Raw genomic sequence first — 25107 nt, 5'->3', positions numbered from 1 at the left:
CGAGCTTTACTGCCCTCTAGCGGCCACAGTGGGTGATTATAATGGCACCAGTGTGAAGGCAGCCACAATAGCATAGTGATACTTCCGGTCAAAACCTTCAAAATAAATAAAGAGCTGTAGTTACGGACCATGGCCATTAATGTAGTTAGCTTGTGTCTGAAAGCAAGAGATTAAGTTTAAATTACATTTTTGAGTTACCTGGAAATGACAAAGACAGTGCTCTTTTTGAACAACAGTCGAAGAATGTTAACATATTATTTTGTATTATTCGTCCAGGTGGTTAAAGGAGATGTTTAGGAAATATTGTCAGACAGCAGTAGCAAAGTGTTGTGCAACCTTGTTTTTCTATAGACAGATATTAATATAGTTTTCAAAGGAATGGAGGGTCAGCCCTGTGACTCAAATTTGAACACACAAAACGCACTAAATGGAGTTATCCTACTGAAGTCTTCTGTTTCCTTTTGGGACCTGAGTTATATATATATATATATATATATATATATATATATATATATATATATATATATATGCAGAGTACAATGGCAGTGTTTAATTTTTAATGTTGGACCACAAACTAAATTTCAGAGAAATTATTATTTTATTATATTATACTTTTATGATCATTTGGATGGATAACCCTTTAAACACATTAAGATGAATTCAGTGAAGCCCCAAAAGATAATAATAATAATAATAATAATAATAATAATAATAATAATAATAATAATAATAATAATAATAATAATAATAATAATAATACAACACCCCAAAGCTCCAGTGGGCTGAGGCCCAATTAAACCCCATTTTATATTAATGTTACACAGTTTCAGTATAGCGCTGCAGTTTCCCAATGTGACCAGCAGAGGGCAGTGGACATTGTTAAGTATATGAACGGAGGTAAACAAACGAATCACATATAAAAGTTCAGGGCTGCTTATTGTAATAAATTATATGCTGCAGAGGTTTATGTTGGTCTATTAATACAGATGTTGCTTCAAACTTAACTGTGAATATTCTAATTGATACTTCTGAATTATTAATACAACTATAACCCATATTCATTAATGGTTTAATCATACCATTATTAAGTTGTTTGTAATATTCATAATAATAATAATATAATTATACTTTATATATATAATTTATAATAATAAATAATGAGTTAACTATTCACAGCCTGACATTTAAGTGTGCTAAATGATCAACAGAGGTTTCAGCTCTGTGGTTTCAGTAGACCTGTTTGTCAGATATTTCATCAATTTATTTATCCAGATAGTATCTCTTTAAATTAATATTGTTCAAATGTTGATGTTGAACTTATTTAAAGGCATCAAAGTTTGCTACAAACCATGTTGCTTAAACTTATAATCAGTAAAAACAATATGCTGCAGATGCATGAAGAAAAACTTCTTGAATCTTCTATTTTCAATCATAACCTCTATCAAGTGAATAATCACTTAAAAAGACTGCATTGCATACGTGAATACTCTGGGATCATGCTTTAATTGCCCCAAATAACTAAAACACGTAGGCCATAATTGATTAAATATTTGCCAGTCTCTTTTAATTTGGAAATGCAAATCATCACAGCATAGGAAAGATCTATTAAAAATGTCTCCTCACATTATCAATTCATAAAAGCTTTGTTCTTAAAAACCAAAATATTTCAAACCCCAACCTGAGGAATAAACATAAACAGGAGATTAAACAAAATAATGTTTACACATTTTTCCCTATAAAAGGAAAATATTTGTGAGAAAAAAACAAGAACTTTTTTTAAACAAAAAAAAAGATACACATTACAGAGATTACACATCTCTACATTCATGTTAAACCACAGGTTTGTGTCAATTAGAAACTTAAAATCCCAGCAGGAGCAGGATTAAGTCACATCACCAAAAATGTGAAAATAAACCAAATGATTTACTAACTTCCATCATCAATACAGTCAAAGGTGCACAGAGATCAGTAGTTATTCTAAAGTTCCCACTGAACTGTGAACACTACATATTTCTGTACATCTTGGAGTGAATGCTTTCAGGGATGAGCTATAAGAGAAGACATGAAATAAGACAGAACAATCAAACATAAAAAATATATTCTGGGGGGCCTCTTAAGTCTGGGGCTTATACATGTTTTCACGTGATACCAGATGAATGCACTGGGTTTATACCGTGTTGGGTAAAAAGAAATAAAGTCACTGGCTTTGGATTAAAGTCAAACAGACAGGATTAACATCAGATGAGGGGGGAACATAGTGATCGTTGTGCAAACTCAAAAAGGTAACGAATGAAGTAAACGGCTAAAGATGGTCAGTCACACGACAGGACACACACACACACACACACACACACACACACACACACACACACACACACACACACACATTATAATTACTATTATTTGGCACAAAAGTCTTCCCATAGATATTTTACACAAGTAACAAACTGTGTACTCCCAAATAAACAACATATTGTAAAAGTAAACATTTTGCGAGATGTGCCAGGGATAGACCAATCGGATTTATTCACCTCCTGATACTTTAACTTAAATATCAGAGTGCTCTCTCTTCCTTTATATTTAAAATCTGTGTATAATGCTACCCCCTCACTGGGAACTCACTGGAATCACTCTTATGTACAATTACAAAACTGGAAGTTTATATTTATTCTTAACTGGAGACGTCCGTACATCATCATTTCTAGGCCTGTGCATATTTTAGATTATATTGTTTTAGTCAGTTTGTGAGATGGCGGTGGGGCCGCAGTGTCTGCAGATAGCTCAGACGTCGAGTCCACGCTGACAAAGACGTTGTATCTAAGGCCGATCGATCACATGTGGCCAATACTGATTCATAAAGTCAGTGTTGGTGCTGAAGCCGTGGATCAGATCCTCGTTTAAAACTCTGGCGTTTTCAACCTCTCGGGATTCTTCCTGTATTTAAGCCTCGATTTGATCTAGCGGCAACAGAAGTCATATCCTGTTGAGTAGTGTAGTTATAGCTACGTTCATGCACACATTGCTGCATCTGAGGTATTATAAATCCTCACTCACTACATTTTTCCAGTGGTGCAATTTTAAAACACTCTGGTTTCTCCTTAGCATCACTTGACACTTAGTATGGTTATCTATATATACACACACACACACACACACACACACATCCACAATGTACTTCCTCCTATTTACTTTTTCTCCTCGGACCTGACATTGCGGCACGCTGTTAACACTGTTACTCAGCTGAATGAACTAAATGTAAACTCTGGTGTTCTGTCAGTTTCCAAGTCTTAAGACACTCATTAGACTGACTAGATAAGAAGTCAAATTAAACTCAGCTGGAACCAAATCTGCCCTGAGCCTCGGTCGTCCAGGCTAAAATACACAGGAGGGTGTCACTGGAAATGTTACTTTACTGTTACTTTTTTGGGGTTTTTTTTTTTTTGTCTTGTCATGGTGGAAGGACCTGCTTTAGTGCATCTCGAGTGGTTTGGCCCAGTTTGTCAGGAAATCTGACTGTAAAGTCCAAGATCATGTCGCCCCTCTTCTCAGGGTACTTGGACAGAGGGAGCCCTTCCCCAACAATGCGCTTTTTCATTCCAGGTTTGACAACATCTCTGGAAGTCACAGTGATGGTCCGGCCGTCCAGCGTCGGGGCGTTGACTGTGCAGCCGCACAATGCCTTTAGAGGGGATGGAAAAACAAGGTAATTAGACAGATACAGCTACTCGTGATTGGTTAGGGTTTAGAACATTTTTGTCGGCATTCACTTACGTCTCTGAGTGAGATTTTTGCAGGATAAATGATATCTGAGCCTTCTCTTCTGAATACCGGGTGGGGTTTATCTTTAACTACAAACACCACATCTGCAGGAATGTTGGCGGGAGTTTCATCTCCCTCCTTAGGAAAGGTGATTTTTGTCCCCTCCTTCCAGCCACGCTTGATGTCGACTGTTAAGATCTTGTCTTCGTTACGCATGGTGCAACCGTCGGGGTTCAGTCTCTTGCGGGAGATCTTCATCTTCTTGGTGCAGCCTGAGAAGACCTCCTCGAGGCTCACCTTCAGCTCGTGCACCACGGGCGGGTCCTTCTTTCTCTGGTGGGCTCTGTGAGGGCCTCCTGGGCGGGACTTAAAGGACCTGTGAAACCCACCCATGCCGCCCATTCTTCCCATGCCAAATGCTCCAAAGGGGTCATTGATGTCCATGTTATCATCCCCATTTTGTGAGAAGAAATCATCGAAAGGGCTGCGGCCACCAAAGAACTCGGCGAACATTGCATGAGGGTCTCCGTGGAAGGTGTAGTTGTAGCTTTGACCGCTGTGTCCTCCGCCTCCACCTCCGGCCGAACCCTTTAACCCTAAAGAGGAAGAGGCAAACATCAGAGCACAGAAGGAAATAAACCTCACATTATATATAAGCATGACCGATATTACTGCGAGCTGTAGGTTATTATCACATATCAGTGTCTGCGTATATGACGGCTAATATGTAACAAGAAATTACGTTTCAGAAGTGTGTCCCCAATTCTCTAAGAACCAAATTTAATTTTTAAGTTATTTTTTGGGCCTTATTATTGGCTTTATTGGATAGTGACAGCTGTAGATAGACAGGAAAGGTGGGTAGAGAGAGAGGGGATGACACGCAGGAAAGGGACGCAGGTCGGATTTGAACCCGGGCCGCTGCAGCAATTCCGCAGATGGGTCGCCAGCTCTACCGAGCTAACCAGGTGCCCCCAAATTTAATTTCAAAGATTCTCAACACACACAAAAACTTTTTAAAACTATGTTAAACATAATTATTAATTGGTATCTGCTTAAAATTAATCCAGTATTGGTTGGGCTTTACTGGGAAATAACCAAAATATCTGAAAAAAGAAACACGATAACCAATTTTAAGTAAAAATACCAAAATATGCTAATATTAACTCGTGTGTAATTTCTCTAGTAAAATATTCATCGGTTGCAGGACAGGTAACAATGTTTTAATTTAGTTTGTAGTGTTTTTTTCCTGCACTCAAACTACAACAAGTAGTCCATTCATTGATTAGTTGTCAACTGTAAAATGAATTTACAACTATTTTGATAATCAATTAATTGTTTAGAGTAGTTTATTAAGATGTAGGGATGCACAATATATCGGCCTATCAGCATTCACCGATATCAGTGGCCAATATTAATTGTGTCACAAAAGTTTTGCACTGGCTGAATGTTGTGTTGGTTCCAGCTCGGATACTGGAGTAATACTGGCACAAATGGCCTAATACCAATGTGCATCTCCCATCTTGGACCAGAAGAGAAAGAGGCAGAGATGCAACAAGGCAGAGATGCTTATCTTCTTAGATTTCTTTGTTTCCCTGGTACAAAAGCAATAAATAACAACAAAAACACATCTGTATAATTATCAGCTATTGGACAAATTGGTGTATCCCTAAAAAACAACAACCTAATTCTCTGATTTCAGCTTCTCAAATGTGAATATTTTCTGGTTTCTATGACAGTAAACTGAATATCTTTGGGCTTTGGGAAACAGTGATCCACATTTCACACCATTTTCTGGACTAAGCAACTAATCAATTAACGGAGAACATTCATTGATAATAGAAAAATAATAATAAGGTATTTAATTATCAGCCTTCACTATGAGAATGTGGACAGTGACATTGTTCATCAGTGCATTTCACAACTAGTGGAGCCATAATTATCACTGCAGTGACAGACTGACAGAACAGGGAAGAACTCGCAGTTTCCAGCAAGTTCTCCAGCTAACCCTATTGTACACACACACACACACACACACACACACACACACACCTCTTCACTGGGAGGCTACTGGTGCAGAAAGGAAACAGCAAATGACCGATTAGGAGGATGCATTAAAGTATCAAATAGATCTAACAGCATGAGAAAGTAGCACATACGAGGTTTGCTGAAGGTTAAAGCAAACATCACAACACCACAAACCACACGCAAGTTGCGGGGGAAGAGGAGTTCAGTTACCTTCCTCTCCAAAGCGATCGTAAATGTCCTTTTTCTTGGCATCACTGAGGACATCATAGGCTTCTGCGATCTCTTTGAATTTATCTTCTGCCCCGGGAGACTTGTTTTTGTCAGGATGAAAGCGCAGGGCCTGTTTTCTGTACGCCTTTTTTATCTCATCTTCGGACGCTCCCTTGGCTACTCCGAGCACTTTGTAGTAATCTTTACCCATTACAACAACCGGTCAGTTCTTCTTCCACTTCATCAAAACACCATCAACGCAGACGCTTCAGTTTTAACTGCACAACAAACACATCCAGCATGTCCAGTGTGTTTGGGCCAGCTCGGTGGACGGGCTGCTCTCCTCCGCCGCCGCAGCTGTCACTGCCGCTGCGGACAATTAGCTGAGCTAGCTAACTGTCAAGGTTAGCTTCCCGTCACTTGTCACAGTCCGTGGATAAGTTTCCACTCTTCACTCCGGCGAGGAGAAAAGATGTCACTACGCTTATCCCCCGCCAACACAAAAACACGGTGTTCACTCAGGAGTGTCTGTGTGCCGCCGTCGAGCCTTAAACCGCGAACGGAAACTTCTGGAAGAAGCTGCTGCTGCTGCTGCTGATGTGTGTGTGTGTGTGTGTGTGTGTGTGTGTCATCACCAACGAGTCGAGAGGACTCACTCCCAGCAACTTCCGGTTTCGTTTGAAACGCGTTAAACGTTAAGAAGTGGTCAGATGTCGCTGTAAATTAAACGCAGTGAAACACACACATAGCAGCAGCTCTTATGAATTATATTGGCTTTGTTTGGATAAATAATTGGATAAATAATTGGATGAATTACCGCATCTGCCCTTTTAGTAATGTTTTAATTTGAGTACGCATGCGCAGATGCTTTTGGAAGGGGGGGGCTGGGGCTTCACTTTACATACTGTAGGCTGAAATCAGTTATAGATTTATTGGCTACTTTATGTCCCTCATATGATTACAGACAAATAAACTTGATTGGCTGATTCATAAGATGAGAATGAGTACCTACAATCATAATCAACTTTATTTGCCAGGTACGCTCAGTTGCCAGTTTATTATGTAGCCTACACTTTACTAAAATGATTGCATTCCAACACTAGCCCATAAATCCTATCTTCGTGAAGGCTATATTGCTATTCAGTCAAAATATTATAAAACACCTCTGGTAACTGTGTGTATGTTGACCCACTGTATACTATACTACACTGGAAGAAATATAGATATACATAAACATATAGCTGTTATGTTCAAGCAAGTGGGCATGGAAATAGATCAGATTAGGTTATATACTGGGCAACAACAAGTATGTGCTGTTTATACAAGAACTGCATGTAAATGCTTGTGGTATGGTTTGTGCTGTACATACAAATAATGCGAGAATGTCTGGCAGTGCAAGGTATGCTGGAATAATATTCTACAGCTAATGTATTAGCCAATAAAAGACAATTTGTAAGTTCAGTGAGGTGGTATTCAGTGTTACTGCACAGGATAGGTGGAAGTCTGTGTTGGTTTGCGGAAAGAAACTGGTCTTGTGTCTACTGGTTCACTGGTTGTACTGGTTGTGAAGTGCTCTGTAGCTCCCACTAGAGGGGACAAGTTGACATTAGTTATGTCCAGAATGTGAAGGTTCTGCAATGATTTACCCACGCAGCCTGTTTCCTGGGTCAGGATGGGCATAAGTGCTGGAGGATAGGCAGGTTAGCATCAATCATCTTGTCTTGAATCAGACCTGCAGACTCCAAAATTTCCATGTATTAAACTGAAAGCTTTCTCACACAGTTTCAACAAAAAACAAAAAGCACCACAGATCCTTATTTCATGTCACTCATATGGAAGATAATACATTTACAAACATTCATCCAAAAGTTCTGAATTAGATGTATCTCTTCTTATAATGTCACATCTCCAATTGCATTAGGAGTAAGGGGTTATTTTGAAGACTCTTCAGATAACTCAAATTAATTGTGAATGTGCCAGAAGAAGAGAGTTTAAATGAATGTTCCTGTAACCACGACACTCTGAAGATCAGTGATCCCATGGAGTCCCATGTTACAACATTCCTCCTGTGTCATAGCTTAGTGTTACCGCCTTTAAAGAAGAAGTAGGTCCAGTTCAGCATATATGTGAGAATAGGTTTTTCCCATTTCATTGCTGTCTTTTTGATCATCAGTATAAAAAAGGATAAGGTTTAGCACAGGGATTTTTCTAACAGAAGACTCAAAAATGATCATGGAATACAAATAGTGATACTACGGCTTGCTGTTGGCTCGGACTGCTCCTGCTGGTTATAAATAGACCATAGAGTATAGATATGTAGTTGGCTATGTGCGATGATGAGTTGACCCTGTGCGACGAAAGGCATCTTTGATCTTCTCCCAATCAGCATTTTCTTCACCCTCCTCCCACCACAAACCTCCCTGAAGTATTTTAGAAACGATGTTGTCCATTTAGCACACAAACCTTGAACCACATGGGCCCTGAAATAAACATGTTTGCCTTTGTTCTGGAGGTCAGAAAGAGAAAAGAATACCAGCCACACAGGTGGTCTGGGGGAGGGGGATGTGTTGGCATGTGGAGGTCCTTCATCCTATGGATCAGCCTTTTATTGGGGGCCGTCACTGTGTGACCAAGCAAGGAGCAGAGCAGACATGAGATGTGTCTTATAGGTCTAATGAGAGCACATTGGCATATGTCACTGAGTAGGGCTGTATGTGGCTTCCCAAGGTTACCAAGCTCGTGCAGAGCAAATCAGGCGACTTATATTTAGCCTTGCAAATGGCGCACTGTGGATTATGTCTTGGGGCTCTCCGGTTTCGTCTTCAGTGCGTTTTGTTGCATGAAGGGGGGTTGTGGATCATGAAGAGGCTGGTATTCAGGTGAGGAGCAGGTTCACTTCATGTTCTTAGGCCAGCTCTCCTTCCACTTCTCCTCATTTTCTTTATTGCTCACTTGCCTCCACTCTCCTGCACACATACACTTCATCTGGGGGGGATAAAAGTGTTTATGGTCTCACATATTTCCGTCACTCTTCTTCTGGAGGTGGTGGGCTATTCGGAGAGTCCAAAAGACACCAAAGACGACACCCTTGAGTTGGACTGACAGTTGTGTGGAGGCAGAGCAGGGGGCTGCTTCCCATACCAGCAGAGGACAGCCAGCGTCACTGGACATATCACAGACTATTTCACTACTAGGCCACTGAGGTTTGGGATCAAACAGTATCAGCATGGATGTACTTGCCTTAGAGGCAAAGAGTGTAAATGGAGCTGATTCTGAGAAGAAGTCTGCGCCAAGGCCAAAACCAAAACCTCCCAAAAAGGCCAAAAGGATTGTTTACTTTGAGGTGGAGATCGTGGACTTAAAGACTAAAGAGAAACTGCTGCTGCTCGACAAGGTGAGTGTGTGTGTGTGTGTGTGTGTGTGTGTGTGTGTGTGGGTGTGTGTGGGTGTGTGTGGCTGTGTGTTGAATGGAGGGTTTCTAATTACACTCACCTTTTATATTGACCATAATAATTTTAGAAGACTGTTAATACTTCCCAAACTGGTGCATGATTCATTCTGATCTGATCACAAATATTTCAGTCCTGGAAAAGACACAAAGAGTGCTTGAGAACTAGTAGCATGCCATTGAGTTTACCCTCAGTTACTAAAGTTGAACACCACCCAGTTCATTCCTTTAAAGGTTCATGACGTCTTATGTCTGTTGTAGCATACGCAGAGACTGCAATTACTTTGCAGTGAAGTCAGAGGAAACATGTTTGTTCTAGCTCAAGAACTACACGGTCGGTGTGCAGACGGGTAATATTACAGGTAATCATCTACTTCACAGGCAGCCCGGTCGAGTGCAGCCATTATCAGTTACGTTTCTATTGAGCAAGGGTTTCAGTTAGAAGGTGAGAATTCCCTCTTCATCTGCCAGGATTTTATTTGTTCCAGCTATAGTACAGGCCCGTGCTGCGCTGGGCCAACAGACAGGCAGACATGTATAATTAGCAGCTTGTACAAATGTGAAGAGTTTTGTCAAAAAACAGGAGGGATTACATTGCAGATGAAAAGGACAAAATGCAAGTCTGACAAATTCCAAAAGCAATAAACACTTCTGCTGTAAAGGCAGCAATACAGATGACTTCTGCTTTTGTATTTTTAGCACGCAATGGCTTGTAAATTGATTTGTAAATGTCAGTATGTTAGTCTGCACACTCATGGTGCTGATAATAATATTATCCTAAGATTGTTTCTTTTTTTTAAATTTGATTGCAGGTGGAGCCAACTGCCACTGTTTTGGATATTAAAGCTTTGTTTCACAAATCATGTGAGTAAGGTTAAGACAAAATTGTCATTTTGTATTTGTTTGTATCCTAGTTTTTAATAAATGAGACATGCCAAGAATTAAGTTCCTCTCCATTTCGACAGATCCAAAGTGGTATCCAGCCAGACAGTCCCTGCGTTTGGATCCAAGTGCGTCTGCTTTTCCCAATAAATTCTGCTGTTTATAGGTGTTCTAAGTTGTGTGATGTTGTGTGGTCTTATCTGGCCTAATGGCTGTGGGTGGTCATGTTTCTCAGAGGCCAAATGTCTCAGGGATGAGGAAGTACTCCAGACACTTCCCGTGGGAACCACAGCCAGCTTTTACTTCAGTGACCTAGGACCCCAGCTCACATGGGGAACTGTGAGTCCACACATGCACAGACACACAGTATTTAGGACCATAAAGTGGTGTTGCATGTTTTACTAATTAATGACATAAGTCATGCATGCTTTAATTATAAGCTGTTTTCCAAATTATATTATACAACGTAAAATAATTCTTATTATAACAATCAACTTTCCAAGTTTCGCATGTGGTAGTTCAGTTTTGAGTATGTGTTGAAAAAATCTGCCTGTTGTTGACTTCAAGGATGCTCCAGTGTGCAAGATCTGATCCTCTGAGCAGCAACCGCTTTAGTGCCACAAATGATTAAATTCACATGGTCCTTTTAAAGTCCAAATTTGCACCCCTGCCTTCTGGATATGATTCAGCTACCACAAACTATAGCTCGTGGATGCAATATTTTTCATTAGCTGACTATCAGGCTTGGTCTGCAAAATGGCCTGCAAAGCACACGCGATTTGTACTTAATAAACTGAAACATGCGAAACCTTTGGTATGGTCTTTCAAGATCCTTTCTTTAAATATAAACACTCTTTCACCCACTCAATAACTCTTGAATATAAATATCAACCCACAGTGACACATCGAGGCGATTTGCTGTGGTTCGTTTTTCTCTCTACCCCTGCACCGCCTGTCCTCTGTCCTAGGACACATAATCTCACTGACCCATTTCTTCCAAAGGTGTTTATCCCCCTGACCTCTTGCTTGCTTTTCACTGCCCCCCTTGTTCACCCTTGCCCACCCACTCTCTGCATTCCCTGTCCTTACCAACCCTGGCAGAACCCCCAGCTTTCTGCCAGACTAATGTCACAGTGGGTGGAGGTGCATGAAGTGCCCCAGCAGAGATCACCAGTAGCTATCAGTCAGGCATGCTGAGCCAGGGCTCTGCTCGAGGTGCTGATTCAGGGATCGATTTCACTGTCAGCTGTGCTGCTTCGTTTGATCATATCAGTTGTGAAAAGCTGGTATTACAAGCTGTCTTAGTGTCTCATTTGCTCCATGGGCACATGTTGAATACTATTATTGTTATAGTGAATGGTTGTCAGTGCTGAGGAGTAGATGGAGTAGAGGAGTAGGTGGAGTGTTTTTACTTTAAGATGGCTGTGACAAGTGGGCTCTCAGAGTGCCATACTGGTGCGGGTGCATGTTTTCCCTTTGGCAGAGGGTTTAATTGACATGTAGAAAATATTAGAATTTCATTGGTTAGTGTATTTTCTATTAAAGAAGTTAATTGTAGTTGTTGGTAATACTGTTCATGGATTGCTTCACTGCTGGGTTTTGTGCTGCTTTCTTCTCATGCATCTGGCTACAAATCAAGAAAAACAAAACATAAACCATTTCTGTCTTTTCCTCGCTCACTTCAGGTGTTCCTGTCAGAATGTGTTGGTCCGCTGATCATCTACTTAATGTTCTACTTCCGCCTTCCCTTCATCTACTCTCCGAAATATGATTTCACCACCAGCAAGCACTGGATCGTACAGTGAGTGCCAGCTCGACTGTGTTTTGAGGGATTTGTTGCGATCAGGGTTTGGAGGGTTACTTTAAAAATGTAATCCCATACAATAACTAATTACCTGTGAAAATATGTAGTCACTAAGCTGATCCAAGTATCACAATATTGAAATAACGTAACTTGATTACATTCCGATACTTTTGGATTACCTCAACGTCAAACATGTAAATAAAGACCAGAGAAAAGAAATATCAATAAGATGACGATGTATTCTACAAGACAACTGGATAATGTAACCAAAAGAAAATGGGGAAACCCAGATATCTAGCATCAACAATGTGTAAAGAAAAACTTGCTTTTTATTAAGAAAATAGAGCATTTTCACAGCGGGGAGGCAGAACTTACACTGTTCTGATGTATTTTAAAACTGCTTATAATCTCCATTTTTACTACATGTAACTGCAATCTGATTATGTCATTTTGTCTTTGACGGATTATAGTTTCCTTTTTTTTGTATCCTGATTGTAAAACTCTGTTACATGTAATCCATTACTCCCCGAGCCTGGTTGCGATGTTGCAGAGGTGTATCACACAATCCCAGGCGTTGCACAGATGACCCCTCAAAATAACAACCACTCATGAAGCATATTGCTATGTTGACACTGAATCAGGGCCAAGTGTTATGGAGTGCAGCACGACAATGTATTAATCACAGCTCAGTATGTTAAGTGTGTGTGTGTGTATGTGTGTGTGTGTGTGTGTGTGTGCTTGTATGTCCTGTGGCAGCTTGGCCTGCATGTGTCACTCCTTCCACTACATCAAGAGGATTCTGGAAACAATGTTTGTGCACCGTATCTCCCATGGGACCATGCCTCTCAGAAACATATTTAAGGTGAGTGAGCTCTCAGAAATCTATGTGGTGCTCTATCTTGACACTTTGACTTATTATAGTCGTTCCTACTATTCCAGAACTGTGGCTATTACTGGTGCACTGCAGCTTGGATGGCGTACTACATTAACCACCCTCTCTACACCCCACCCTGTAAGTGCAGACCTCTACAATTCTCAGTTTAACTCATCAGTAGAAGCTGACTTCCTTCTTAATCCATTTTTCTGTGACACACTGACAGATTATGGGCAGCAGCAGGTGAATACAGGACTTTATATTTTCTTGGTAAGTGAGATGAGATTTATTTGACTTGTATATTTTTGGCTCACTAAAGGTCTTCCAGGTATTAAACCTAATGATCTATTGTTATGTAGATGATCCTCTTTGGATGTCTTTATGCCCACAGTTCTGTCAAGTAGGGAATTTTTCCATCCATGTGGCTCTTCGTAACCTCAAACTACCAGGTAAGCATTTTCAAACAATGCATATACTGTTCACATGAATGTTTTTTTAAGCAGCTATCAGTACAGGGTAATACAGTGTTGCATTTGTGTTTACCCATCATCTCTCAGGTTCAAAAGCCAAGAAGATTCCTTACCCAACAAAAAATCCCTTCACATGGATTTTTTGGCTGGTCTCTTGTCCGAACTACACATATGAGGTAAGCAAATGCAAATAAATTCACTCTTACATCATTTATTGAAGAAAACTAAGCATAATCATTTGTGAAATGGGTTCCTATGAAATAAATCAATGGTGATGTAGGAAAAAATTACTTCAAAGTCAGTTTAGTCAACTGGTCAGTGTATTAGTTTGATTAAGATTTGAATAATCTGTAAGTCAGTTTGGTTATTAGCTGCGTTTTGCAGCAAGTAATGTTCCACATTTCAACCCTGAAATACTGACGGCAACTGTTGTGTGTGTGCAACCCAGTAGCAATAGTACACAGTGCTTGTATTTTACCCTTGCAATATATGATGCACTATTGCTGCCATCTACTGGTTGAGTCCTACACGTGCCATACATCTCAATGACCTGTGTGTGTATGTGTGTATGTGTGTATGTGTGTGTGTGTGTGTGTGTGTGTGTGTGTGTGTGTGTGTGTGTGTGTGTGTGTGTGTGTAAACTTCTTGCTTACAGGTGGGCTCCTGGATTGGCTTCACAGTGATGACCCAATGTGTGCCTGTGGCTTTCTTCACTCTCGTGGCCTTCATCCAGATGACTGTGTGGGCCAAAGGAAAACACCGCGGCTACTTAAAGGAGTTCAGAGATTATCCGACCCTGCGCTCTTCCATACTCCCTTTCATCCTGTAGAGCCTGGCAGAGAAGACCACATGCTCACATGCATCCACACCCTCATTGATTGGGTCCTATTTTAAGGGCGTCTGCATCCACTGGATGTCAGAAAGCGTGTGCTGAGGTTAACAGCAAAGATGGATTTTGGTCATATGGACTCCATGTAACTTTTTCTTACATGTCATGTCAGTAACAAGGAGTGGCAGTCACAGTTCCTCTGAGTTTGGACTGGTGAATGCAGGACTGTTACAGGCAAAGAGTTAAATGCAGCAAAGTCTTAATTTAATGTTGTATGTGAGCTTGAAGATCAAGAAGATGAAATTTTTTTTTTTTTTTTTTGCTACTTTGGAAAGTAACATGTTTGATTGAGAGTGCTGTTACGTTTTTAAAAGAAATCCCATTATTTTCTTTGCTTTTGGCACATTTCTTAGCTTTTGGCAACCTGATCAGTGAAGTTTCCCACAAAGCTGGGAAACAAAGAGGCTAATCTGCATTGTCAAACTGGTGTGCAGCCTGGAGCTGACAACTTTGTGGCCTTGTGCAGTATTCTGCTTATCTGACTGATCCAAGTGACCTCGGTACTTGGTACCGAGACACTATGGTAGTCTTAGCTCTATCTGGATTAGAAATTGTATGCTGATCGGGGGAAAATCTTTTCTTTTTGTCTGTACATGGATTAAGTATTTTTGTGGTTAGGAAAAAAATTGAGAGGAAAAACACTGCTGACAGCATGCACAGACATGTCCTACAAAAGTAGACTTCTTGCTTACACAAGATAATTATATAGCAGTGCAAAATGTGTTCAATCTAAAAAGCAAAACGACCAAGTTTCAGACGTCAAATCATCATCAGTGAACTGTGTATCTAGTATAAGGTTTCTTTGCATTGTCAGCGTTGTGCCGATCTTTTCCCACTCAATTATGTTCGCGCTAATCTGAAGAGTTGTGCAGATGCAAACATGGACTGAAACTCGGTCTGATGGTTCTTTCCAAGATTGGATAGGGAGTTTATTCTCTGCTATTCCATTTTCACTGAATGTGCATTTCACAGAACGCTGCATCGACTGAACCTTCAGATTGAACGAGGAACTTTGATTTGATTTTTTTATGTCCTGCTGTCATTTTTGTGAGGAGAACATTTGGTGTTGAGTAGGGTTTTTATGTGAAGTGGAAAGTTTGTTTACAATATTTGATTGAGACTGAAAAGGGTTATCACTTGTCCTCACACAAGGTGACGCTGACCCTTAGTTTTATGGTGAATGTGTAATAAACTATCACAAAACAAGTGACTGAACAGAGAGACACGAGCTTTATTTGTGACTCTGGAAGAAATGTCAATGTTACAGATAAAAAGGGGAGGAGATACACTGGAGATGAAGACTACATTATGGAATGTCACAAAGAGGCTGACTTGGATCACACTGGACAAATTATAAATGGATGATAACAAAATATTGCATTTGATCAACATATCTGCTCCGTAAACAGACACTGAGCAGCTGTATTAAATTTAAAACAATATATTCAGTATTACAATATCATTTTCCCAAGTTTATTACTTTATTTTGCTTATGTATGAAAGCAAATTCCTTTAGGCTGCATATTTCCTGGTCACATATATCTGAAACTGTTGCCCAAAATCCAGTTGTATTAAGTTGGACCACAGTCAGACCTAAATAAGATATAAAAAGAAAAAAATAAAACACACACACAGAACATATTGCCTTGCCAGCAGGTAGTAGTATATCTTATTGGTTGTATCTCAGTGTTGCAGACACGCTGAAGACATAATCCAACATCAGCAGCTATTGTTGGCATGATAAGTCAGGAATCAGACTCTGGTAACTTTTGATGCAGATATGTAGATAGTCTGACTTCCCCAGCACTTTGATGACATTTAATTCAACTCATCATACAAGAAAAGGAAAAAGCACAACAGATGTGCTTCACGTTTATCTGTGTTGACGTACAAACACTTTCTGGACAAACAGAAGGTACCGTAATAGACACAACAGGGAGAATGCAGGGTTACATTTTGGAGCCACAGCGAACCAAAACATTTTTCTTGTGCATCCAAAACTGTGACAAAACTTTGCTCACAGCACAGTGATGTCTCTGTAGTACATTAGCCCATAGGTGGTCCACTTGCAAGGCTCAGTCCCCTTCAATGGCTGCATTGTCCATCTTTTACTCCTGCAGAAAGTTCATTGCTGCTCCATTTGAAAACATACTCTGAACGTAGCAGTCGAATGTAGTATTCCCTTGATAATGCAATCGAACAGCCACATGGGTGAAATGAAAACCATTTTAAACCAAAGACCATAATGAGAGGTAGGATGACTGTCTTTCAGTTTCTGGTCATTCTCACAGTGAAAGTTTATTCCACCGCAGCCTCCCCATAGACTCACCCTCTATATATTCTGTATATGAAGGTGGGAGGCAGGGTCCAGATGGGAGAGGGCACTGCATGCACGTTTGGGTCAATGCAGCATCGTCTGTCTGTCAGGTAATTCCCCACTTCACAGGTCTTCGTATTCCAGGAAGTGGGTTCTCTGCAGCACCTTTACATGCCGCTCATAGATTTTGAGGGCAGGGCCGAGTCGGATAGACAAACCAGTCAACACGTCACTGCGCTGCATTAGGAGAAGGGACTTCCCATCAATTTCCTGTTGAGGAGAGACACAATATTTTGCTCAGTTAGCATCACCCATAGGGTTCTGAAGGAATGTTCTGAATGCTTAATATCTTTTAATGTAACAAACGTCATGTCATTTTTAAATGCCCCCCAGGACACAACTGTAGACAGTTAAATTAGCTTTTAAAAACTCCTGAAATCATGAAAAAATAACAACTTTTATTAGAAAGTCTGGGATTTTTCCTAGATTACTTTCCTAGCAGCTTTTACCATGCAGCTTGATGCACACACATAAAAAGATACTGGTCCCAGCATACAGTGCTTTTGGATCGTGCAACACACTTTAATTTAACTATCTCTAAAAATGGCACTGGGTGATGAAATGTGTGTGGTTTCCAGTGTAGGTAATAGTGTATGTAGTGCCCCTCTATGGCAGTTTTGTGATGGTGCACTGACCTGTGTTCGAAAAGCCACAGCCTGCTCTGGAAAGCCTGCAGCTGAGAAATAACTGGCCACATCTGCCACAGTCCACTGCAACAAGTTCTGGCTCATCTTCTCCTTCTTCACAGCACTGGAAGAAGATGAAAAAGAGTCAAAGAGGGGAACATGATCTTGGGAATTTGCTAAAATGCCTTTCTAGTAGAGAATACTCACACTTCATCACCTTTACCACCATTCAGAAGACTGTCTTCAGCTGCTGTGAAGGAGGATATATCTATCTTATTCTTAAATGTACCTGTGAAGAAAATGGAAACACAATTACCACTGTGTTCTGCAAATGTTAATAGCTATTATCTAGGTATTCTAGGAGAAACCTTGACTGCATGTTGTCCGCAATATTTCTCAAATTATCCCTAAAACACAATGCAGAGTTGATTTCAAAGGTTTCAATTAAAGTGCCAGTTTGGTCACATGTAGGAGAAACACTTCAGTATTCTGTCATACTGCTGTGTCCCTGAAAGTGACAACACAACAGTGCCAAAAAGTGTTAGTCAAAAACATCAATGCATGTTATTTTCACAAGCATTTCATACATGTCTACAGCTAAGTGCATGTCTATCTTTTGGCCCTTAAATCATGTATAACTGTCCTGCAGTTGTATGCCTCTTCCAATTAGTCAAGTTGCAGTTTACATCCATGTCCGTCCACATTATATGGTGTTGAATAAAGGCCAAAAAAAAGTTTTTTGTCACAATTTAATCGTTGTATACAATTAAACATCTGTGTGAAATATTGTCTTAATTACTGCATCAATTCTTGAGTTATGACCAAGAACATGTTTGTCAAGGTCATTTTGAGGTCACAGTGACCTTTGACTTTTGAGTCAAAAGTGTCATCAATTCATTATCCGACCAATTGTGAAATATGGACATCAATTCTTGAGTTATGGCCCAAAATGAATTACTTTTGACCACCAAAATCTAATCAGTTCATCCTTGAGTGCAAGTGGACGTTTGTGCCAAATTTGAAGAAACTGCCTTGAGGCATTCCTGAGATATCATATTCATAAGAATTAGACGTACAGACTTACAGACAACCCTGAACACATAATGCCTCCAGCCATCGCTATTGCTGGTGCAGAGGCATAACAACTGAAGTATTCCTACTTTGGTATTATACATGAAATCGACAATTATAGGGGAGCTCAGTTCAGAGGACTCGCAATGGGAGCAAAGAGATGGTTTCATATGAGAACAATGGTTCTAACTTTTTCCAATTCCGCATCATGTGCAAAATATAACAGTAACATTTTTTATATTTTCTCTGGCGTTGTCAATGTGCAGCTTCAAAGTCTTCACATTTACTGGTGTGATGTTGAACAAACAGCAGCAGAGTTGTGATGAAAATGGAAGTTATGCTTTTTCCACGGTAGCAGTGTGCCAGGCTGAGGCCCCCACTGTCACGGTACAGTATGTTTTTCTATTAGAGTTTGTTCATGGTTCAGTACAGTGAATGAGTGTTGATACAGCACCATTACTATACAGTACCAGCCCTCTTTCACGGGATGCTGGCAGGACTGTCTTCATGCATGTGATGCATGAGAAGGATGAAGCCTCCATTTTTGAATGGATACTACTCCTTCTAGCCAAACCAGATCTAATCCTAGCATGAGTACAATGTACAGTAGAATGGTACTTGTTCACTGCTAAAAACATTTTAATGTTCTTTATTTCTGTTTAGCCACACTACTTATTTGCTCTGAGGCCTCTTGGTAATGTCTCACTATGGAGGAAAAATCTGTAACCACTTCTCATACAGTAAATGCCAGAAAGTCACAATTGAGATTTGCAAAAAAGAAACTGTGGGCACCCTACAGAAAACACAACAAATTGTGCCGGTTGGTATACACGCAAGCAAGCTACAAGAAGCTCTACCGGGAATCCAATCGTGTGTATCTGAGGTGTTGGATGACAACTTTTCCCTGTGGAATATTTTCATCAAGTCCAAAACTCTTAAAGTTTTATGTTGCCTTGCTTATCGGCAAACTCTCAGCAGCTGTCTGTTTATTACACGGTCCTGTGGCAATTTTTCTTGACCACAAAATAATGATGCATCAACTTCAGAACTTCAAACGGCAGATTTCCTACTTCTCTACATGACACTGCTGCTAATAGTGCAGTATGGCAGAGAGGCAGCGTGCTTTCAGCGATGACTTTTAACATTCAAAGTGAGCCCCACCTGGATGGAAGGTAGCAGGACAAGTTTGTGAAGCATTTTAAAAATCTAGAGCAAGCCTCGAGGCAAGTACTGGTAAAAATGGCAAACTGACAGCCGGAATGGTATTTGAAACATACGCTGTCATTAGTTAATTCCTTTAACATGGGTTTGTCTTATTAGAAACCAGAGAGCAGTCTAGCGATCAACTGGTTCTCTGCAAAACAGATGAAGGCTACATGGCAGCTTTAAAAGCAAAAAACGAGACACTATGTTACTCACAGTTGTCAGATGGCAAAGACAGTGTCTGTGGTCTTCCATCAGATACATTCTTGGTCTCATCCTGTTGACAAAACAAAAACGGAACAAAACAAAATATGAAAATGTCTTGTGTGAAGCACAAAAGAAGCAGGAGACACACTGGTGGTGTTGTGTGACACAAAAAGGATTAGAGGACAATTACCAGCCCTGCTGCATAGTCTGGTACCAGCTGGTCAGATGAAAGGCCACTATCCTCTGCCTTGCCTCCATCTTCTTTCTTCACGTTGTTCTTTAAAGTAAGGGGGCTCGTAGTTACAGAGTTGATTGCTGGCTTTGTGGCTTCTGCTGCTGCTAACAAAGAGTGAACCATTTACATTACATGCTGATACAATCCACATACGCAAAATGTCACACCTGACTTTATTCTTGGTAAATTCTAGTGCTAATTGAAAACTAATGCAGCTTAAAATTATTTTATGTGTGTGTGTTTTAACACTGTCCATTGAACCTGAATAACTGGTACAAACAAGCCAATGGATGACTGCATTTCTCACTGTAGGAACTGTATTAATGTCTATCTTACATCAATGAAGGCATTTCTACTGTTAAGAACCACGTCACTCATTCAGCTTCTATCCCTATTTCATATCCAATGGGTACTAAGCGTATGAAACAATATTTGAGTGCTCTATAATGCCGGGTGTGCATATTAGACTAGCAGTGTGAATACCTTTGTCTCTCTGCATTCCTGGGTGCTGGCGCTCCACCGGGCAGACAGCAGAATGATAGGCCCAGTCATTGTGTGCAAGGGCCCTGGGGCTGGAAGGGGGCAAGGAGCTGGGCCTCTCACCAGCCTTCTGGAAAGAGACACAGTCCAGACCCGAGCCAGGGCCGCAGCCGGGGCCAGGCCGAGTGCCAGAGGGAGAGCAGGGGGCAGAGATGGCTCTCACGGGGGCACAGTGCACGGCTGTATCTTCACACGTGCGGCCAGGAGAGGGTCCATCCTGCCCATCTCGGCTTTCATCAGCCCCCTCCTCATCCGCATTACTGTCCGTGTCCATTGCCATCGAGGTGTCCGCCTGCGAAACAGAAGCATAGGTGCAACATCTGATTTCCATCCTATTGTATTTTATAATTGTAATCCCTTAGGGTGATTACATGATATAGTATCTAAAAATATAACTAAGGTGAGTGCTGATTTAAACAAACATGCCCTAATCTTTGCTGGGATCAATGGGGACAATGAAAGAAACATTTAATTCAGTGGAAGAAAAGCCCTCCGTCAACAATTAAGTTATTATTTGACAACAACTTAAAAAGCTCTTAAACCTCGCAAGAGGGATTGTTGTCATGACTGATTACTAATTGTAGGCTGAGCGTGTCACGTGAAAACACGCTCGTACAGATGTCGCAATTTGACCGCTGTGGTGGTAATTTATTGCCTTTGAATGCCTCCGTCCCCTTTCCGCGGTGCAGTGTTCACTCCGCAGACAGACTGTGAGCCCCTCTCCACCACAAACGTGTTTCCACTCGAACATAATGTTATCTGATTGCATATAACTAGTTTTAACATACGCACTCGGGGTGTGGGTGTGGGGTGTAGGGGTTTAGTCGATGGCGCCCTGAGTTAAAAAAAAAAAAAAAATTACCTTGTGTGCGACTGCGTGTCCGAGAACCAGCAGTCGAGCACAAGAGCGCACTAAAGCCCGCCCCGCTCCTGTGACAAGAGCCGCTTGTATGGCATTCACCCAACGCACTGCATCTCACAGAACTTTTAACGACACACGGTCACACAAAAACACCATGCCCCCCCCAATCTCAATCTATAGTGATTTTCATCTCGCCTCGCATTAAAAACAGCCCGATGTGCTCGCTGCGTGCCGGTCTCGGCCTTCTTGATTGATCATTTTATCGCACGGGAGTACAGAAAGGGCCGATAGGAGGCGTTTTTTTTTTTTTTTGTTTCTCTCAAATTTCCTCCAAAGTGCGCATGGAGTTGGGAGCCGCGGCAAAGACCTCGCCATTGTGTCTGTGGTCTTTAACGGAGCGCTTCCCGGGGCCGAGCCACGGCAAAGCAGACCAGAGATTAAAAAAAACCCGAGCTTTAAACTCGACGTGCAGATGAACGCAGCACTCCGACCTGAGCGAGCACCACTCGCCTCGATTACCAGCCTAGTTTGGCTTTGCACCGGGATGTACAGTAGAAGCGACCGAACTAATGCAAATGAGCCCGTTATCGGACACGTCACTGTCCAAATTTGCCCCTCGTATTCAGGTAAAAACCTGGACAACAACCCCCCACCTCCCTCTTTTTTTTAAGCTCTCTGCTCAGAGTAATCAAACGGATTCGCTTTTTGTAGCGACACACACGCCTTTCTGGGAACAAAGTAAATTTGATCTCAGCTTAACCCAAATCGGATAGAGCATCCGCCAGCTAGCGCCGGACGAACAGTTTGCGGTCGCTTTACGTTAGTTCGGGTCTCTCAGTGTTACCGGCTTCTTACATATTTCATTACTTTGCAGTGCTGTGCCTCCTCTCGTGATACTGTCAACAAATAGTTGCCGGATACAGAGAAGTGATGGCATTACTGTACGGGACGAGAGAGGCCATAACAACGGCCGACACCAAGCATTAGACGTGACCGGGCTTGGGCTGCGTGTCCGACAATGGGTGTAGGGGTTCGACTTTATGCACTGCGTCGGCAATCGTCCATCACTCGAAAAAGAGACGCAGTTTGCATGGTTGAACTGGATATATCTTTATTGGGAATACTTTGGCACCGATTATAATCGATTTTGTTGCCGTCTTAAGGGACAAAACAGTGATGGGCATATCTTAAAGTCAGACGGAAGGGGTGAAATCTCGTCATGAGAAGAGAAAATATGCGTCTAGACGTGACTCTGGTCACATTTTGGTGTGTTGCCTGGGACGACTGCTCTCGTTTTTTCTCCCCGGAGAAAAAAAAACAATCAACAACCAAACAATGTCTCAACGTCCCCCATCAGGCTCCTACATCCGCGGTGTTTGAGACTTTTTTCCCCCCTTCACCCACTCCCACATTTACAAGCCAGCGAGAACGGACGCACTCGCTTCCAGCACCGTCCTTTCAAAATAAAAGTTTTCCTAACGTGCGCGTATTTTTGACGCTATTATTTTGAAAGCGAAAGCTGTCCAACTACCGGGCTACGTCTACTCGTCTCTCGCTAGCTTGGCCAAGTCCCCCTCCCATTCGCTCAACGCCGAGTTTGGGGTTGAAAAAGCGCTTTCTGCTGCCAATAATGGTGGCTCGGGTTGTTGCGGACGGTGCAACTTTTCCCGTCCTTTCGCGTCGCCCGTTTAAAGTGCTTTTCCAACCGGCGCCGTTTTAAAAAATGCCACACTCGCGACTACACGCGCACCTTCTGTTTTTTTTTTTTTTTTTTCTCCCCTCCGTCTCCACCTCGGTAGCGCTCGAGCGAGGTCCAACCGCCGCTCCCCGTCTGCGGCAGTTTTGGGTGCACTTGCAAATCACTCCCCTCACCACTCCCCGAGTACAGACACACACACTAAAAAGACATTTTGTTTTTTAAAGGGGGGGGGTACAAGAACCACACGCCACCCGTGCTTTGCTTTTTTATCTCCACCTGTTAATGTGACCAGTGTGTGATACGACATTGAGATGTGAGCTTGTTAAACATGCCTTCCCCCCCTCCTCCTCCTCCTCCTCCTCTCTCTCTCCCCCTTCTCCCCTCCCTCGCATCCACCTCAACATACCTCCAAATCCTCCTCGTCCTGGTCTACCGGACCGAAGGCACTGTCCCCGTTGCTCAAGTCAGAATGACTGGCTTCTTCCACCGCGCTCCTTCTCGCAGCCGTCGTTAACGTTACATCGTCTTTTTTTCTGCTTCTCCGCTGAACCTTGGCGGCGTTCCGGTACGAAATAGAGCCCTTGTAGTTAACTTTCAGCACGGTTTGTTCCTGAATCAGTTTCTCCAGTTCTGCGCAGGTTCGGTCTGGCTCGGACCCGTGTCGTCTCCGGACCATTCGGCAAATCCTCTCCAAGTCCGGCCGGGCTTTTCGCGACCGCAGCGAGTCGATAGTGTCCAGGATCCATTCTCGGTACTTGGATTCAGACATCCCTTTATTTTTTTGCTCGGTTGGTTCGCTTTCTCTTAGCTTTTTTTTCTTACCTTAGTGCGTCAACCTTGTACGTTACACACGGTGTTTTTTTTTTTTTTTTCGTGAGCCGCGGTCCGAGCCCAACTGAGAAGCGGAAACCTCGCTGTATGCCTCCTGCGTTTGCGTGTGCGCTTAAGGTGGACCGACGGAGTTACGCCGAAAAGTTTCACTAGAGAGGAGTTTTAAGGTGGAATCTGCAGTCCTGAACGGGGACGAGCGCGCGCACTCGGGCCCATGTGCGCCATAATGGGTCAAAAGGTGGCCTTTTTTTTTTTTTTTTTAAAGAGGAGTTAAAAAGTGTGATAGCAACAACTGCTCCGGTTCACCCTAGTTGATTAAATACCCGAAGCTATATCACGCCGTCCATTATCTTTAATTAAATTAGAGAACCAGAGGCGTAGCTGGGAATTTTGGGGTCGCCCTATCACAAGATTTAACTATTTAAGAATTCGTTAAGTAGGTAGGACGGTAAAAGAGGTATTAATACAAAAATATATATCTGTGCATATAATAAAACACATTTTATAAACGTTTTTTTTTTAAATATTGTAATTGAAAACAGTCCTTTTCATGTTAGCAAAAAATGTGATCCCACCAAAATTCAAAACAGAATTGGAGGCCTGCTGTGTCTCCCACATTTAATACATGAACTAACCATATACACAGTCTGTGTGAAAATCAGTTTTCTAATGTTCTTCATGGTTTGATTGCTTCAGTAATATTTGTTAGCACACTTCACAGGTCTCTATTGCCAATTATGACCAGATAAGAAATTCACAAAATGACGTATGCTGATAAGTCACCACTTTTGAATGGTTTTTATAAAGTCCAATAATTACTAAATGGATCTCTGAGGTAGGCCCATTTGTCTTAATGTATTTCTATATGCACATCTTCATTTTATTACATCATTCTTGGATTGATTTACTCATTTGTAGCTGTTTCAATTGTCTAATTATTGTCAAAGTATCAATTAAATCAAGCACTCAATAACTTTAAATTCTTTAATCGATTTCCATTCTTTGACAGATTTATTCATTATGAGGTCTTTTACTTAATCTTAATTGCTTTCCAACCATCTGGAAGGCTCTCATAGCCTTTCACATATAACTAAT

The 25107-nt window shown here is 41.5% G+C and overlaps 3 protein-coding genes across 4 annotated transcripts; 1 reads left to right on the top strand and 2 right to left on the bottom strand.

Moving 5' to 3' along the window:
* Positions 1 to 1538: 1538 nt before the first annotated feature.
* On the bottom strand, positions 1539 to 6612 carry dnajb1a (DnaJ heat shock protein family (Hsp40) member B1a). Its single transcript, XM_051387754.1, has 3 exons — positions 5995 to 6612; positions 3772 to 4355; positions 1539 to 3679 (listed from the first exon to the last, which is right to left on the bottom strand). The coding sequence occupies exons 1-3, from the start codon at positions 6203 to 6205 to the stop codon at positions 3449 to 3451; spliced, it is 1026 nt and encodes a 341-aa protein (XP_051243714.1). The 5' UTR covers positions 6206 to 6612; the 3' UTR covers positions 1539 to 3448.
* Positions 6613 to 8695: 2083 nt separating this feature from the next.
* Positions 8696 to 15571, top strand: tecra (trans-2,3-enoyl-CoA reductase a). Its single transcript, XM_051388293.1, has 12 exons — positions 8696 to 8873; positions 9037 to 9388; positions 10255 to 10306; positions 10408 to 10452; positions 10560 to 10663; positions 12010 to 12125; positions 12885 to 12990; positions 13068 to 13140; positions 13229 to 13272; positions 13394 to 13451; positions 13560 to 13648; positions 14128 to 15571. Exons 2-12 carry the CDS (start codon positions 9221 to 9223, stop codon positions 14299 to 14301), a joined length of 1029 nt encoding a protein of 342 aa, XP_051244253.1. The 5' UTR covers positions 8696 to 8873; positions 9037 to 9220; the 3' UTR covers positions 14302 to 15571.
* Position 15572: 1 nt separating this feature from the next.
* Positions 15573 to 24136, bottom strand: samd1a (sterile alpha motif domain containing 1a). 2 transcript variants are annotated; one of them, XM_051388291.1, is made up of 7 exons: positions 23588 to 24136; positions 20564 to 20912; positions 20036 to 20184; positions 19855 to 19915; positions 17572 to 17653; positions 17374 to 17488; positions 15573 to 16948 (listed from the first exon to the last, which is right to left on the bottom strand). In XM_051388291.1, the coding sequence occupies exons 1-7, from the start codon at positions 23948 to 23950 to the stop codon at positions 16802 to 16804; spliced, it is 1266 nt and encodes a 421-aa protein (XP_051244251.1). In that variant the 5' UTR covers positions 23951 to 24136; the 3' UTR covers positions 15573 to 16801. The 2 variants fall into 2 exon arrangements, with proteins under 2 accessions (XP_051244251.1, XP_051244252.1); XM_051388292.1 differs by having other exon boundaries at positions 20036 to 20181.
* Positions 24137 to 25107: the final 971 nt, after the last annotated feature.

The sequence above is a fragment of the Dicentrarchus labrax genome, unplaced genomic scaffold (assembly GCF_905237075.1).
Source record: "Dicentrarchus labrax unplaced genomic scaffold, dlabrax2021, whole genome shotgun sequence".
Taxonomy (NCBI): Eukaryota; Metazoa; Chordata; class Actinopteri; family Moronidae; genus Dicentrarchus; species Dicentrarchus labrax.
This window is presented reverse-complemented; position numbering and strand designations above follow the sequence as displayed.